At 38.4% G+C, this 17,120-nt stretch overlaps 1 protein-coding gene across 7 annotated transcripts in view; it reads right to left on the bottom strand.

Annotated features, from left to right (window-relative positions):
• AMMECR1 (AMMECR nuclear protein 1) overlaps positions 1-17,120 on the bottom strand; it is a 110,701-nt gene that overhangs the window by 16,965 nt on the left and 76,616 nt on the right. For 6 of the 7 annotated variants that reach the window (XR_015702534.1, XR_015702535.1, XM_087748445.1 and 3 more), the window contains one exon: positions 2,641-2,755. Coding sequence is in view for 5 of the 7 variants with exons in the window: in XM_087748445.1 (XP_087604571.1) it covers positions 2,641-2,755 (115 nt within the window). In the remaining 2 variants the exon portion in view is untranslated. Of the gene's footprint in view, positions 1-749; positions 2,005-2,640; positions 2,756-17,120 lie in introns of those variants that run through there. The other variant, XM_087748443.1, reaches the window with a different exon arrangement.

Genomic DNA, 17,120 nt, shown 5'->3' with positions numbered 1-17,120 from the left:
ATTGTGACCTCTGTCAGCAAATTGCTGAATTGGCTCCCACAAGATCATCAGTAGCGTACCTACACAAGTAAGGTCTCCTAACCAGGCTGATGTTTTTCAGAATGATCTGGAAATTAGCATTATACGAGATGAAAGATGAAGAATCTCTCTTTACGTCATACTCTAGACATCCTGAAATGTCTTTTTGCCATTAATATTTCATAACTGCAGCTCCCTTAAAAGAAACATGGATGACACAAGCTGTCTCACTGACAGGGGCACAAACAGGGATGAATCATTCTTTTAAGGACTAACAATTACAAATTTTTTCTTTCCCATATTTATACAACCCCTTGCCCCTTTTGCATGGAAAGCTTGTGGATCATCCACAAATTGTATATGATACAATAACTTTAGAAGCACGTTTAACTTAAAGGGGAAAAAAACCCAAAACAACAAAACCCAACAAAACCAAACCCAAACCAAATCATGGAACCTACTTTGTGACCATTTCTTAGAATTCCTAGGAATTTGGTAAAGGTTTTACAGACCTATCATTAAAAAACCTTAAATGAAATAGGAGAGAGCAACTAAGCAAATGGAGAACACAAGGACTATTGGATTTTTGACCCCTCCATTCTTCCCTCCTAAGTCAGGGCTCTCCAGTAAGAAGAATCGTGAAAATCCATGAAATCAATCAGACCTGAGCAAGACTACAGTTCTGCATTCAGTTTGTTTACACTGTTGTTGAAGTCTCAAGGATTCTGCAACAAGATATAGAAAGGACACAGAAAGTAAAAGCCTCCTTTGTTTCATACAAGTATTAAAGTTATGAAGCAGAAGTCTCCCAAGGAACAAAGTTAAAACCAGTCTTTCCAAGCGAGAGTGGATTTTTGAACTCAGGCTTTGGTTTCAGCTTCTCTTTAAGGATGAATATTTTGGTCATCTCAGAAGTTGAGAGAATAAAATAGCATCGAATAATATTTATAGACCACCACATGGAAAGAGCTAAATGCTATTTCATTATGCACTTCACAGTTTTAAAGTGACATTTTCTGAGTGTATTCATAGTCTGATTTTTAATAAATTCTAATAAATGAAATTGAATTGAAAACATCACTATGGTTACTACCAGAAGTCAACCTAGTAAAGCAGAAAAATTCTACCAGTTTTAATTTTGACTTCTAGCTTGGTTTAGTATTAAAAGTCACTACAGCTTTGATTACTCGAAAACATTGTTTAAAGTACTCTAAGGGCTCAGTGGCAAGACAAACTACTGCTCTGAAAAAAGCTTCGTGTTGAGAATGCCCACACAATTTCAGCTAAGATTTATTTTTTGGTCTGACATTACATAAAAAATGAGTAATTCTGTTTATGGTGAAAATGCTGATAAGCCCCAAAGGAAACTCATTGAGAATTACATATCAGGAGGCAAGAAGCCCTTGTCATTCTGAGCTGAACAGGAAACCCATTTTTATTAGATTTTTCAGCTACTGTAAAATCCATAATGCTGAGGTTACTGCTGGATACCACCACTCTGATAGAGCAGGGCCTCTTACCATTTTAACAACAAATGAAATTTCTATTCAATATACATTTGTTATGTGTGAATACAATAGAAAGCCTCTTTTTCTCTTAAGAAATCCTAAATATTTAGTAGGGCTAAGTCAGTATTAAAGGGAAATACCATAACTTGTGTGGTGTCTCTGGCATTATAACATGTCCGCTATCATATATGACAATTTCAAAATTTTTTTTACGTCCACTCAAATGTAGACTCAAAGAGCAACACAGCGGTCATACTGACTGAGATGAGAAATACTGACTGAGATGAGAAGTTCATCTTAAGTCCAGTTACTTGTTTTTTGCAAGTGTCTAATACCAAATAATTTTGGAAAGAGCAGAAGAATACAGAGTAACACTTCCCGCAGCATACCTTCCCAGAAATAACTCTAAAAGCAGCATTTGCTTCTTAATCTCTTTTATGCCGCTGTTCCAAGAGAATGCATGCAGGTTTCCTAGAAACTAACAATTAAAATAGATTCAGCTCCATGCAAAAGTACCAAAGAAAAACAAGGGCAATGATTTACTTGGCCTCACTGTGCAAGGGCTTTGTGGGGACTGTGCAGGCCACTTGCTCCAAAAGCAAAGAAAGTTTTGGGAAAGATAAACGGCTCACTCCTACAAGCTAAACCAGGCAGCTTGTTTTGGGCTTGCAATTTTTTGCAGCGCTTGTTTCCAGAAGCATACATAAAACTATTAACTTTCATACTGGAACATCCTCTTTCCAGAGTCAATGGACTGATCTACCATGTTTCGGTAGTTAGCGCTGCTGCCAAAGAGGTCTCAGGACACCACCGCTCAGACAAGACCTTGCTTGATGGAGCCTTAGACATGAATACGGCTGTGCAGACCGCTCTTACTTTGAGTGCGTAAGTGGGCAAGAGCACAACTTTATTCCATTTTCATGGCTCAGACTTCGAAGGTGATGACAGTTCTACCAGAAGGATCTTTTGAATCTATGCACGGAACAATGTGTATAGAGCACAAAACAGTGACAACTACACTAAATAATATGCAGATAATTTAAAGGGTGTGACTTCTGCTATAGATGTTCATGGTATCAAAGTAACATTCTTAAAAGATAGATGACATCCTTACCTCCCAGTCCATGTAGTCACATACATCTTCAAAGTTAGTGAGTAGAGACACTGAGCAGAAAAGCCGTGGCAGCTCATCCCTCGTCATTGGGGGGAAACGACTATCTTTAAGGGCACTGTTGAAGACAAAACAGAATTTCAAAGGATTTTTTTGTTTGTTTGTTTGTTTTTAAGTTCAGGGATCTAATGAATCAACTGAAAAGTATAAAGGACAAAAAAAAATCCTGATGAAATGATGACCAGTTTGATAATCCAGTTGCCAGTGTAACACGCTGACCAACATTCCCAACGTTTTCCTTAGGCATTTGTTTCGGTTCTTGGCTGGCCAGCCAGGTGGTGGTCTGAGGGTCCTTTCTTCCTGAGCTGATTTTGCTACTGTGACAACCTTATTAATGAAGCAGCAGAAAGTTTTTGGAAAAAGCAATAGCTCTTCTGAGGGTCCTTTCTTCCTGAGCTGATTTTGCTACTGTGACAACCTTATTAATGAAGCAGCAGAAAGTTTTTGGAAAAAGCAATAGCTCTTCTACCTGCAATTTAGTAAATCCCTTTCAAAAAGGATTAAACTATACAACATAAAGTAGAGGGGGAAATTCTATAGCCTGCAATAATCAAACACATAATACAGGAATCAGACTGTAGAACTTAATTATCCAGTGAAAAAAATTCCAACCAAGCATAATATTGTCCAAAAAAGACTAATAGCCATGCTTCCTGGCAAAGGTGAATATAAAAGGCAAAATCATCCAAGGGCTCTACAGACCTGTAAACCTACAGGACTCGAAGGTGTTCTGCAAAGCAGAGGTAATGATTAGTAACAGGGAAGCTTGCAAACAGCTAGGCTAATCCTCGGGCTAACGTACCAGTCTACAGTCAAATGTACACCTAATGGGGTAAAATTCGATAGAGAGAGTAGCTATCTGTGCACATTCCAGCATGCTTTGAAAAACAACGCAGTTAACAGACAGTAAGCAGTACCACGAGTAAGAACATTTGTAAAAACCTACGTGCATCAGTTTGGTTAAGAACCAGTTAAATTGGAAAAGGGAAGGTTAAAGTGAGTATGGCATCTCATAATTTTTTATTCTCTTAAGATTTGCAATATGACATGTATGAATACAAACATGCTCATCTCCAACCAAAACAGTGATCTGCTAACTGAGCTTTTTGATGAGTAAAGAGAATTTAAGAGACTAACTAAAGCACTACCAAGTTCTTCAGGTGTCTCATTGTTTCATCTAACAATTAGATCATTATTCATTTTACTCGGCACACAGCCAGCGGTTGCCATTAGCTGATACAATCACAGCCATGGCCACGGTGTTTAGAATATGGCTGAAGTCTCTGCATCGGATACCACCATTTTATATAAGGAGTAGCATAACTTTATTAAAGCAGAGCAAATAAGGATGCATAAGCAAAAAAAAAAAATGTGAAGTTTAGCTAAAGGAAATCATCATATGTATAAGCAGAAATAGCTTCCCATCGTGAATTAATACCATACACGGAAGAGTTAAAATAGAACCTATATTCTTCTGGGGTGGGGAGAAGGCAGGCATTTTTCCCAGATATGCTACAATTACAAAAACAACATAGTATTGGGATTTGCTTTGGTATTTTTACATTACAAAATAGGTCAGAAATTTAGATCTTCGTTATGAAGACAAATTCGTTATATAATTAAGTAACAGTTAGGGGGGCTACGCTACTCATTATTTAGGAGTAATTCTAGGCAACCCCAGGTGAAGTTGCCATAGATAGGACAGAAGATGTTGGGACTAAGTCACTAGCCAAAATAAATCTTCTGACGTTTATGTAGGACAGACAGGCCTACAGAGACCTGTGAAGAACTGGGAACACTAAGGAGATTTAAAGCATAATGCCTGTGATGTTTAACTAATGACTTTCCCCGAAGATGTATCAAAAGATGGTCTTCTGCAAGATTTTGTTGATGGGATTTGCAAAGCTGGCTCTGTAACTGCTGGGAACCAGGCAAAGTGATCATTCTATGCTGCCTGGTGTTTCAGAGCAACACCAGAGATCAACTCATATAGCCACAGCGTAATAGCAACATAGGAAAATACCAACAGCTAATTCAGCCTTCATATCCCTCCGCGCAGGGGAAAAAAATAATACGTATATGTAAAGGGAGAATACTCTGAACACAGGGACAACTCAAACTAGAAGTCCATCTAGCCTAGTACTAAGTAATAACCAACAGCAGTGAGCAAAATGAATGTAAGAACAGAGTAAATACCCAGGGGTACCTTCCTGGAATGCTCTCCAGGAATCCAGCTGTTCAAAGCTTCGGTATTTTGAGCCAGAGATGGTATCTCTGCACTTAAAAGCTCTTCATGGGTTTGTTTAATAAGGGCATGCACACACGCTTTTAGTATTTTACCCCACCTCTTACTAAAGACTAAAAAATTATGTTCAGAAACCCCAATCCTCTTAAAATCCATTGCTACTACAAGGTTGCTTATATGCAAATGGCTCATTTCCCTGAGGTATGCTGTACCTCTACCATATAACCAATCTGTTTGAATAAACTACTGAAAAGCACCCAGAGAGACAAGCATTATTTCATTAAAAACGAACAAATTCAGTTACCTTAGGAAACAACTGTATGCATGGATATTGCCAACGCTTGTTTAAACCTGTTTGTCACAATTTATGCAACAATCTTACCATGCAAAAGATTTCCCATATTGTAAGAATTCCCAACCTTCAAAGAACTTTTTTTTTTTTTTTTTGCACAACTTGCTACTAGGAGTTTATCTAACTTGCCATTGCCCTTCCCAAAGCTGCCAAAATGCACTCTGAATTTCAACTTTTGGAAGCAAAGGTTGGCTACTATGGGTGTAAGCCTGATCCCAATAATGCTAGCACTAAAAGTCTCAGGCAAATTCCCACTCACTGAAGATCCGCTGCACTGGCATTACTAGATGAGAAGCCATCCTTAATTTAACACACATTAAGGTGTACAGAAACAAACACCATGCAATGCACGCGTAAGCCAGATCTCAGCTAGCCTGCTCGAACGCAGAGATAGTAATTTGAAACAAGATGGGTGAATCATGACAGATTTGAGTATTCATAAACAGCTGAGATATGAAACCTTCACGTGAACACAGTGGAAGCAGAAAGGCACCCAAAGGCACACAGAGGCACAAAATCCTCAGGCATGTACAGCAAACAAAGTAGTTCAGTTTTAGTGAAAACAGAGCAATGCAGTGAACATTGCATACTTAGGAGCAAGCTTGGCTGCCTAATTCCAGTATTCAATAACACGACGCTGGCACAAATACCTTCCTTTCACCTACCTACCTCATGACAACTAGGATATTGTTTATCAAACGATAGTGCCATTTCAACTACACCTAGTGCCGCCAGAACTGCTAGGTGCTATTTTATCTGCACAGCCAGCTGAAAAATTGCTCCTCGACACCCCCACGGCTCTCCGCACCCGCGCACATACCCCGTATTAGCACTCAGGCTGCCGAAGGTAAGCGAGATGCCTGGTGGAACAAGATCAGAGATTGGAATAAGTCTCTGACACCACTGTGACTGGTCAACACAGAATATTGCTGCTATTCCATCCCTCCTTTCCCCATCTCCAGACCCCATACTACAATTTGTTTTCAACTTGCAAAACAGCTTTGTCTCTGTTGCTACAGAAGTAAAACCAAAATTTACCCGGAGAAATTTGTGTTGACAAACCACCAGCAATTGGAACAAAACATTCGGAAGGGAGATGCCAACAAGAAAGCATTTATTTGTGCGTGTTAGCTACACATGACATATTCTGTCTGCTAATGCAAAATTTATGAAACTAAAATAGTCCAGCAACTATATCAGGTGCCAGTTTTCGAAGAACTAGCTTAAAACTTAATAAGCCTGCCCTAATTGACCTAGGTGCATCATATACTACTTTAAAAATAGGAGATGTTTACCTTTTAAGTGCTGTATATTACAGTTAAGAGTAGCAGTAGTCTTCTCAATCATTCTTTTATTACTACTATGGTTGAAAGTAAGTTCCAGATGCCTTTTGAACACCTAAGAGCAGACCAACCTCATATCATCTCTTCACAGATTAACTGTTTTCATTTTTTAATGCTTGGTTAGCAGCAGACATACGTCATTAGAGATGCTTCCCTTCAGAATTCAGCCGTTACCCTTCAGCCTAAACTTTATCCGTGTGGGTAGCGAATAAATCACCATCTACTGGCTGTTCTGAAGATGTGAAACAAGGGGAGGGCAGCCAGCAGAGCTCCTCGGGGGCAGCTGTCCGCAGCGCGCCAAACCTAAGCTCGCAATGGCTAAGAGACGGGCATCGCCCGCAGAAGCGGCCGCAGATCTCACCCCTTACCAAGGATAAAAAAGCTTGCATGAGCTTTTACTTTCGTTGTTCTGGGAAGAACGAATATCGGTTTCTAGAAGCAGCAGTTCGGCACTGATCGTACACTTCACACCCTCTACAAAGATGTACGTATGTAAATCCAGACTTTTGCCTCACCTGCCGCGTTAGTATGCCTCTCGGTGACCAATTCAAACCAAGCGTAAATGCAGAGAAGGTAACGTATCCTCGTTTTCCTCAAAAGCTTGTTACTGTTCTGAGCTGTTCAGAATGAAAAGTCACTGTATAATTGTGTGTCGGCATTCTTGATTAATAGAGACTTTATTCTGTTTATTTGATGGAAGCATTATTTTTGTAGTATTAGAACGTGGTGTTACAATCTTATTCAAAGCCATATTCTTCTGTTATTTCTTCCGTTAGAAAGACAAAAGGATTCTTATGGAACAAAATCTGGCATATTAGATAAAATATGGTTTAAAAAAATATTAACTCCACAATTTTTCTGTTAAACTTAGAACTAAGGAATGGTAAGTAAAAATAATTAGTAAAATAAGTTGGAAAAATTCGGCAGAGTTCAAAGCTACTTTTAAAGAAAAAAAATACTATTTTTAAAAGCATTTTCTAAACCATCTGTTCTTTATTTCTCAATGCTCAGAACTAATTTACATGTATTGCTGCTGACTAAATGGAAGTACATGGTAGTGAGGAGCTGAAAAGCAGCAGTGCCAAGCTAGGGGAATTCTCATGTCCTTTCATTGGCCAGCTCCTTTTTCCACACGGAGCTCTGCTCCACGTTAAAAGTGAAGCAGGCAAAGTCAAAATTGAATCCTGTTCAAAGAAAACTATTTTTAGACACAAAACGGGTGCACGCACACGCACAGCCTTTCCAGTTAAATATACTTTATTTATGCAGTCTTGGGTGTCCTACTAAGATCAAGTAATTGCCAGTCAAGAAAAAACCAAAACAGTGTGTTACTCAACTGTCAGTTTTTCTTCAGCTGAGCCGTGCTATACAAATCTCAGGTTTTCCTCAAATGAAGTTTATTTGGCCATAAGCTCTCCAGAAAGGTTTTTCAATAATTTCATTTTCCATGTACCACTCCTCCTTGTATTTGGCACATAGAAAAGCTTGCAAACACTTTAAAGACACTGAAAATATTTAAAGAAAATGAAATCGTTCAAAGTATTTTGAGTTACCATGACAAACAGCATGAAGTTTAGCAAAAAATAAAATTAAGGTTTATATTCCTTAAGACTACATCTTGGTTTTGTAAAATAGCACCAGAGAAGCTCTCGGCATCATCTGAAATCACAGTATGAGCAGGTGAACCAAAATGCAATACATCGTGTTGTCCATCGGTAATTTCTGTAAGCTATAAAAATGCTTTAAAAAAAAAAAAAGTCAGCTTCAGTCTTTAAGAACTTATGGCTCCTAAACGTGATGCGGCAGATGGGTAACAAACAGTACGACACAAATTGAGGAAATAAGAAATAGTAACGGAGCTACGTTACTCAGTTTAGAAGTGCCTGAAAGTCTTTGTGACTGATTTTAAAGGATCCTTTAAAAAAGTCTGATAGTGCATAAGCATCAAAAATAGTAAAGAAGGGTTTAAGTGTCGATGAATGAAGGTATTAAATGAATTAAATTCTTAATATTTTATTGTTTGTTATTTAATGACAATTAACAACAATGAAACGTTTCATTAAACCTCTTTTTTGGGGACAGTCACATCTACAGACCCAAACTGGATAGAGTGTTTAGGCAAAACTGGATACAATTTTGTACGTTACTGGGAATTGCATTGGGGGCTTAAACATGACACATGGGAAGGAGATGCAAAGGAAACTGTAAAGCACTGCGCATGATATAAGTAATACTCACTTTTATAGGAAGTGTAAACGAGGCAGCGACATTAAGTGACTCATGCAAGTTAGGAGGCCTGCACAGTGAGTCAGCGACAGAATCAAGAATAGAATCCAAGATCCCCGACTCCTAAAAATCTACTTTTTGTGACAGCCTCTCTTTCACAATCTGCTCAGCCTACCATGTAGAAATATAGCTCCCAGAGAATTAATCAAAATAGAGCTGATTAAATTTAATCAATCTAATTTAAAAAAATAAATTTCCCGTTATTTTTTCAGTTAAATCTGCTATAGTCCATTTTCTCTTAACTAGTTTTTGATAATGAACACAGCTAAACCAAACCATGATTTTTTTGGCATCTAAAGAATTCTTCAAATATCATCACTAGAGTTATGAAAAATAGGCTAAAGATCTCATTTAACAAACTATTACCCTCTTCTGATAAACAGTGCATTGGTACTACTTTTAGATAGCAGGCAAAGGACTTCAATTCTATCTGCTCTGAAAACCCCTTTTCATTTAGCTCAATAAGTATAACCCTGAGATTCTTGATTCTTTCCCTGAGCGAAATGTGCTTAGCAGAATTACCTTAGAAAATGCATTTAACAAGGAAACGGCCCTATGTCAATAAACTGAGCCCAAAGGGCCTAGATACTGTTCTTCTATTAATTCAAAACATTTTGAAATTAATGAGTGGCAAACTCACTGGCTTTTAGATAACAGCAACAAGAGACACTTGGTGCCAGGGTTTCAGAAAAAAAAAAAGTCAATATTTATTGGTTTTTCCATTGCTGGGTTACTGATCAGTGAGGCTAGTTAAGATTTTTACTTTTTCATTCAGTAACTTCAATAGGAAGAAATTAAGAAACACTCACGCAGATCACCAGTATTTTCCTAATGAAAATCAGCTATCGTAACTCAGTTTGGCAGAGACCAGAAAAAACCAGCGGCTTCCAAGTCACGATTTGCAATTAATTTTTAAGCCAGAAAAACAGGGCAGAGTGTGCTCTTCTTCGGAAAGTGAAATTATTATGAATAAAATTCTAGCTTTTGGCGCAAGAGGTCAGACAGCCTACCACAACCCACATGACAGGCTTCTAACAACTTTTATTTATGACCAGCAGAGTTTTGCCAACTTAAATGGGGATTTCAAGGAGTGATTTACATGCATCATCAAATCACTTGAATGCAAGGAAAAAGAATTTATTTATATTGTCGGGGGGTTGGGGTTTGGGGTTTTTTTTTTTTGGTCAGACTGGAAAAATTTCCAGGAAACAAAACAACTGTGAATGACGTATTTTTCCTGAACCCTCCCTTACATTTGGGAGACAGAAAGGGAAAGAACAACATTTATACTTCCTGCACATTTTGTTGCTAAGTGGCAGTCACAGGGTAAAAAAAAAGAAATACGCGCTTGCTGACATTTGGCACAGAAGTACTTCTCTCAAGTTCTTAGCCTGTTTTATTAGCACAGTGCAGCAGGTAATGGCAACAGTGTTTCAGGTGGGAGAAATAAAATATTGTTGTGCAATTTGGCTCTTCAATCCCTTTTTTTTTTTTTTTTTTAACTCCACAGGACTGAAGTATGCCAGAAAGTCTCTCTCCCAATCTCTGTCTGGATTCAGACATGTAGTTTAAGAGGAAGAAGGAATATTCTGATACTTTATTTTAGACAGTTATGTTAGCTTTGAAAAGAATACCATTCATCTAAAAGACAACTCAGAGCATGTACATAAATTAAGAGTTGAGAAGGGCTCGTCAGAAAAGGCAACCTCCATTCGTTGACTAGATAAGACAATTAAGTCTCTATTTTAGGCAGCCAGAGGTGCCTAAAATAAGCTGTCTATATGTCCTCCAAAATACCTTAACACTCTAGTGCATGTGGAAATCGTTAGCAGCGTGGCAATTGTTAATTGGTGAATATCAGCAAGGCTGCAGTAGTTACAGGACACGATGCACTAAGCCAGCAAACACACCTGGTTGGTTTGAATTTACCAAGAGTCAGTCAGTCGGTTTGGTTTTTTTAAACAACTATGCAGGATTGGATATTGTCAGACTTCTTGCATAACAATGCTATAGAAGACATTAATATAATACACTGATTAAACCCCCCCATAATATCTATTAAGAGTAGACCCAGAAATGGAAAGAGATAACAAAAAGTTTAGTGTTCCATTTCAAACATTTTCCTAAGAGAACACTTCAGTTTGTTCACAATATCCTGAAGGACAAACCAATATACCTAGTTTTTATTACCAGTTTCAAATTGCTGAGTGACAAGGAAGAAAAGAACCTCTGGGCAAAAGAAGAACCACCTACCAAAGAGAGAGAAACCGTTATTTGCTCACTTCAATAGTTTCCTGAGCTCCTCTCCCCGTCAGGTAACAGTGAGAACAGGGACAAGAACAACTACATTTCAAAGCTTTTTTTGAATTCAGATGTCAAAAGATCTACAAACTTCATCTTTAGGGAGTTTGCTGAAGTCAAGACATCTAAGCTTCTTGGTTGGTAAAATTATTCATCTAAATCTAAGACATGCTAAAAAACAAACAAACAAACAAACAAACAAGGCAAGGTTCTGAATCAATGCCGCAGCCTCCTACGGCACAAAGCGGGGCAATTCACACCTTCCCGCACGGGACGCCAGCATTTCTGTATTCTGCGACAGAGATGCCCAGCTCCGGTGTGTGTTAATCCTACTGCTGTGCAAGCCACGTCAAACCGGCTCGTGGTCTGGAACAGAAGTGGCTGTTGCTGGTGATGACAGAACCCAGCAAAACCTTAACAACCCCCACTTAATGGGGCTACTTGCAAGAAGAATGCTGAAAAAAGAAATTGTAACATAGGTAAAGTTAACAAAAGCTGTATTAAAAGCGGTATGTATTTATGGCTGTAAAGTAGAGATTTTTGTTAACACTTCATCATTGAACCGGAAATTCTTCAAAGATCTATTTATAAAAATATTAACTTAAATATTAGTCAAATACATGAGGGGGAAAAAAAACAGTATTTGTGTGTGTGCGTGTGTGTGCGCGCGCGTACTGTGCCACCCATACACACAATTACAAAGCAAACCATGCTGGTACTGCTGATAAGGTTCTGGGACTTTATTGTTTTCCCCCGAACAAGTTCACCAGTTGTTTAAATCAACAAAACAGGTATTTACAGAATATTTCCAGGGGTACTTAAAATTTCCAGGCAAATCCTTATCTTAACCTTGATTTCTTACTCTGGCTATCTTGACTCATGGTGCATGCACAGATCAACTCCACAGCACACGGAATGACGAACATGCTCTGGGATGCTTCTCAGCGAATCCGCGCTCCATGCGAGTATCTGTTAAGACATGGAGCTAATGTGCACCTGCGTAACGACCACTGTCTGAAACTCCTGCAGGTTTAACTACTGCTGGTTCTTCAGCTGGGTCTGAAGAAAACCAGATGAAAATGATCAAACTCCTCACTTACCATTACAAAATTTCTCCTAAGAAAAGAAAGCTAATAACCGTGGAAGGTGTAAAAGCTAAGGCTTCCATAAATTTAAACAGAGCTTTTTAGAAGAAAAAATGAAGATGTTTTTTCTACTGCTCTGACAATTACCCAGAGAAATATTCCATCACACTCTGAATTCTTCCAAATAAACCCAGGTCATCATTATGCCACAACAGTGTTACATTGTGTGGACATAATGCCTGAAATTAATTTCTCCTTCTTACTGCTATACTGTATCAAGGAAACAATGAAGGCTTATATGGTGAGGTCCTTAAATTTTAGGAGAATTTTCTGCATGTGCTGTTTTGGCCTTCAAGTGGAAAAGTACGATCACAGAAGTCGCAGCTCCTGCAATCTGCTCCCATCAGAAAATATAATGCAGTTAGAACTAAAAAAAAAAAATCCACAAAGTAATATCGTAGCATCCCAATTACATTAGTAAGAGTCAAGTTTCTGTGGCTTCAACTTCCTTACTGTTTCCCGAGGGCAGAAATCTCACACTCTATCCCTTTTGTGGTTCTAAAGGCCTTACTTTTCTCCTTGAATGTGAACGAAGAGCAAACAAGTTAAAGACTGCATTTTTCTCATACTGTTTTAATCATGCAAGGCGTGGGGGCATCATTTTGCATTACCATACAACATGTCCTATTACACTGAAAAAAAACCATCTTAAATAAATCTAAGATGTAGCAGAGCTTCAGTAATATTTTAGAGGTATGCCTTCACAAAGGTATGTGAAGACTTTGGATTTAGCGTAACAGGTCAGTAAGCGAGAGGTACAGCTTATAGCAAATTACAATACAAAGCGTGCAATTACTGCGCATTTGCCCAGGTGTAGCAAAAAAGCTGTAACTGCTACGCTCCATACCTTGAGAACCGAACAAAGTCAGTTCGGAATATCCATGCAAAACAGTTGCCTGTACTGTGAATTGCTCAGCATGGACCTTGAATAATATTTTCTGACTACAGGGGAACATAAGGTAAAGCAGCTGTATGCAGCAGTTTCTTCGTAGGTGGCAGCTTCTTTTCTGCCTTCTCCTGTATTGTCCCTCGCCCCTCCCTGCATCTGTCACCATGCTGGGATAAGTGAGGACAATAGCATTCAAAAAGGCGTGACGGTTCTCCTGTCATACGCATGCCAACATTCAGGAAGCTGAAAGGTGTCAATTGCCATGGAAATGCCCTGGTTTCATACATAAAAAGCAAGTCCACAGCACTTAAAACAATCTCACCACATAACACAGTAAGCTTGTCCCAGTCATTCCAGATGCTGGTTTAAAAACTGGTAACAAAACCGACCGGGGTTTAGTGTGTAGGTTTTTGTTTGGTGAACACATGACAACAGACTAGTCAGAAAACTCTAATTGAGCTCCAACTGGACTAAATCACAATGTCACTAAAAGGCTCTCCAGCAGATGGCAAAGTTTAGATAATTAACAAAAATGAACGGCTCAATTACATTTAGAACTGTACAGCTTGAGCAATGCTAACCACTCAAATCCCTAGGAGCATAAAAAGAAGTCTCTAGAATTCTTTACATCTCCAGCAAGTCTCTCAATATTGACCTAAGACCATCACTTTACCCCAAAACAGATACTGAAGACAAAAATCTTTTAACGCCACTTTATTGCTGAAATCAACCCTCATTTAATCAATTCACAAAATATTACTCCCCTCTAAAGAAAGATGCATTCAAGTCATAATTTTTAAAAAGTACAAGTTAACGTGAAATATTTTTAGTTCTTTATGAACTTTAAAAAGCTTCGTGTTAAGCACATATGGAAACATACGTTCCTAAACATCTCAGTAATTCAATGATATATAAATACATGAATATAATTTGAACATTTACATGTTTAATTTCCTGCAGCTTGTAAAAGAGGTTTATTTTTATTTTACTGTTGAAAGTCTGGAACAAAAAAAGTACTTGATTTTCTCAGTATTCCTTTTGTCACCAGAAATACTACAAACTATATTTTTATATAAAAATATGATGTAGTTGAATTTTTATTAGTTGTCAATATGATTAACTTTAAAAACAACCAAGATAGTAAATGCTGGGGATCGACTTCTACAATTAAGCTTCATTTTGATACTGTTTGTCACAAATACAGAAACTATGTTTTATGGTCTTTGAAACCACAAGGACGGACAAATGAAGTACATATAATCAGGTTAAGAACAAGGAAAGCAAAAGGCATGGTAGAACATGCAGTAACTAACTGGGAAGGAAAAAGATCGTACTCACTCACTTGAGGTGTTGCATTAAATGTTTCATAGAAAAAGATTAAGACAATAAAATAGTCTGAAACATGAAGGTATTGATGAATATAGTCTGATAAATGAAATGAAAGGTGACAGAATCCAGTCTTGAAATTGTTGAACAAGTGCATAAGCTGAGAACAACCCAGGGTCCGCAACGTCTCGCAGACTGGAATGTGACTACTCATAAAACAGGGCACTGAGAAACATCCTGGCTTGTTTCCTAAGATATGTGTTTCATCAACATCACTACTCAACTTGGATTATGGTTAAACCAGCTGTTTTTTATCTAAGTGCAGCCTTACACATACTGCAAAGAGATGCAAATCTGAGTGCTGTCAGCGTAAATGTTGGTATACGAGCTCACGGCATCTTACTAATTCTCAGTGTTTTTATAAATATAGTAAAAAAGACAGGCACAAGATGAATCCCTTGTGGCACGTCGCATGGCACCTCAGGGAAAGAAATAGCCACTCCCTATTTCATGAGAACTTGTAGGCACAAAAGAAACTATTTTGGTTTCTAGACACTTGCTCCTGCTATCACGAAGCCATCCTAGAATACAGCCATGAGAGTTGCTGCATCAGCACAAAACTTAATTCCTTATTTAAGGCAACAAACAAGGCTTCCCAACATTTCTTTCCTGTTAATTTTGTGCGTGTGTTTTTACTTCATACATGAATCTCATTAATAAATTAAGCTATGACTGTTCAATACCTCTACAAATCACAAATTAAAAAATAGAGTCTGTTCTAGATATATAAACACATTCTACACAGCTGGAAGCTTTGCGTCCTGCATTTCCTTCCCTTGATCTTCTGCCACACACAAGTAGGTTGTCCGTATGCCACCTTCTTATTCTCCTTTTAGCAACTCCACCACTTCCCTCTCTCATGAGAGCAGGTCACCGTTTCATCCCTTTATTCCTCCTAGTTTTCTGCCGCAATTCTGTCTACTTGGGGTGGCACATTCAGTGCCACCTGCAACTTACTCAGCGCGCAGAAGTGACTGGATGGGGCATTCACAAATCTCTGTATCTAAGGTCAAGATGCCCACGCAACAGAAACTCTGCTAGCTCAGCTAAACAGTACGTTCAGTTCCAAGTCTGCCAGCTGTTGCTCTGTGTATGTTTTCCACTCTAAAACAGGTTTGGAGTAGCAAATAAAAACAGCTGAAGTGGAATGAAAAGGAAGTTCTGAAATGAAGAAGAGGCAAAAGGCTCAGGTTAGGCTACATCTGCCTATAGCCTCAAAAACTATAACTTAAGTATTCAAGGAGTGCATTTAACTCAACAGCATTACATATATTTGAAAATTCTGCTTAGCTACAGAATAAAGAGTATTACAAAACATGGAAATATAAACGCAAACATTTGATTATGAGATTAACCAAAATGTGAAATTCATGCTTACTAATTAAATATTTTACATCCTATCCTCTTAGAGAAACTACAGGCCAAACTCTTCTCCCTTTGAAGGTAGTAGGAATTCTGCCATTCACTGCAGTAAAGCCTAAACCAGCAAATTACTATCTGTTCTGTTCTTGCGTTAACTTAGCTTTCAACTACCACTAACATCTTACATTGCTACATATGTTTAACTGGGGGAATTATACCAAGAGCAACCAAAACCTGATTATTCCATGTTAAATGAGGATACAATGTGGACACACAGAAAGAATTGGCTTATTTGTAATTAGATCCATTAGAGCTACAATTCAACACATTTATCTGAAGTGTTTAACATGAAAAATGGAAATAGGTTTCATCACCTTTCTAAAAAGCAACTCATAAATGTTTCACCTCCTGGATGTCAGGAACGCTTTAGTTAAACACACAGTTTTGTGAAATTGTATGTAACCGTTCCTGGAAGCCTACATTTTTTGGGGGGGAGGGAAGTTCATGTACTGTAGACTTCCACAAACCTGAAGAGGGTTTTCTGAGCAAGAAAACAGAAAGTCACCCTTTCAATAATTGAAAAAGCAGAACACACAAAGAGGGGGTTGCTCTAACGACTGAGGCTGCATGCAGTGCAGAGACCTCCACAGACAAAGCACAGCTGCTGCTCTCTGCAATGAGGGATTAGCAGTCTAGGTCAAAGGAAAAAAGGCCTCTCTCTAGCCAAGTGAGCACACGGCAGAATGCATCCTCAGCACAGATGAGAAAGGGCCATCTAACCAGCTTGCAAATTCTGTAGAAGCTTCTGGGAACAGAAACAAAACCAGCATCAATTTCTTGACAGAACATGTAAAAATATTCCTGGTGAAAAGCAGTGATGCCCTGTTAGAGGACTGAGGTGGCAATGACCTTTCCATCATTTTAAAATTATGTTTCCCCTTTCCCTTCTTTGGGTTCATATATATAACAAGCACTTTTTCTTCCTGGCGAAACCACCATGCTATCTGTTGGGTTTTAACAATAGCATCTGGAAGTAACTGGCCTGGAGGTAACGGACGCAGCTCTTTTAATTGTCTCTCATAAGAACCGAAGCTGGTGAAAATATACATATGCA

This window comes from Nipponia nippon, unplaced genomic scaffold (genome assembly GCF_047370975.1).
Source record: "Nipponia nippon isolate SJK-2023a ecotype South Korea unplaced genomic scaffold, ASM4737097v1 scaffold_12, whole genome shotgun sequence".
Lineage (NCBI taxonomy): Eukaryota > Metazoa > Chordata > Aves > Pelecaniformes > Threskiornithidae > Nipponia > Nipponia nippon.
This window is presented reverse-complemented; position numbering and strand designations above follow the sequence as displayed.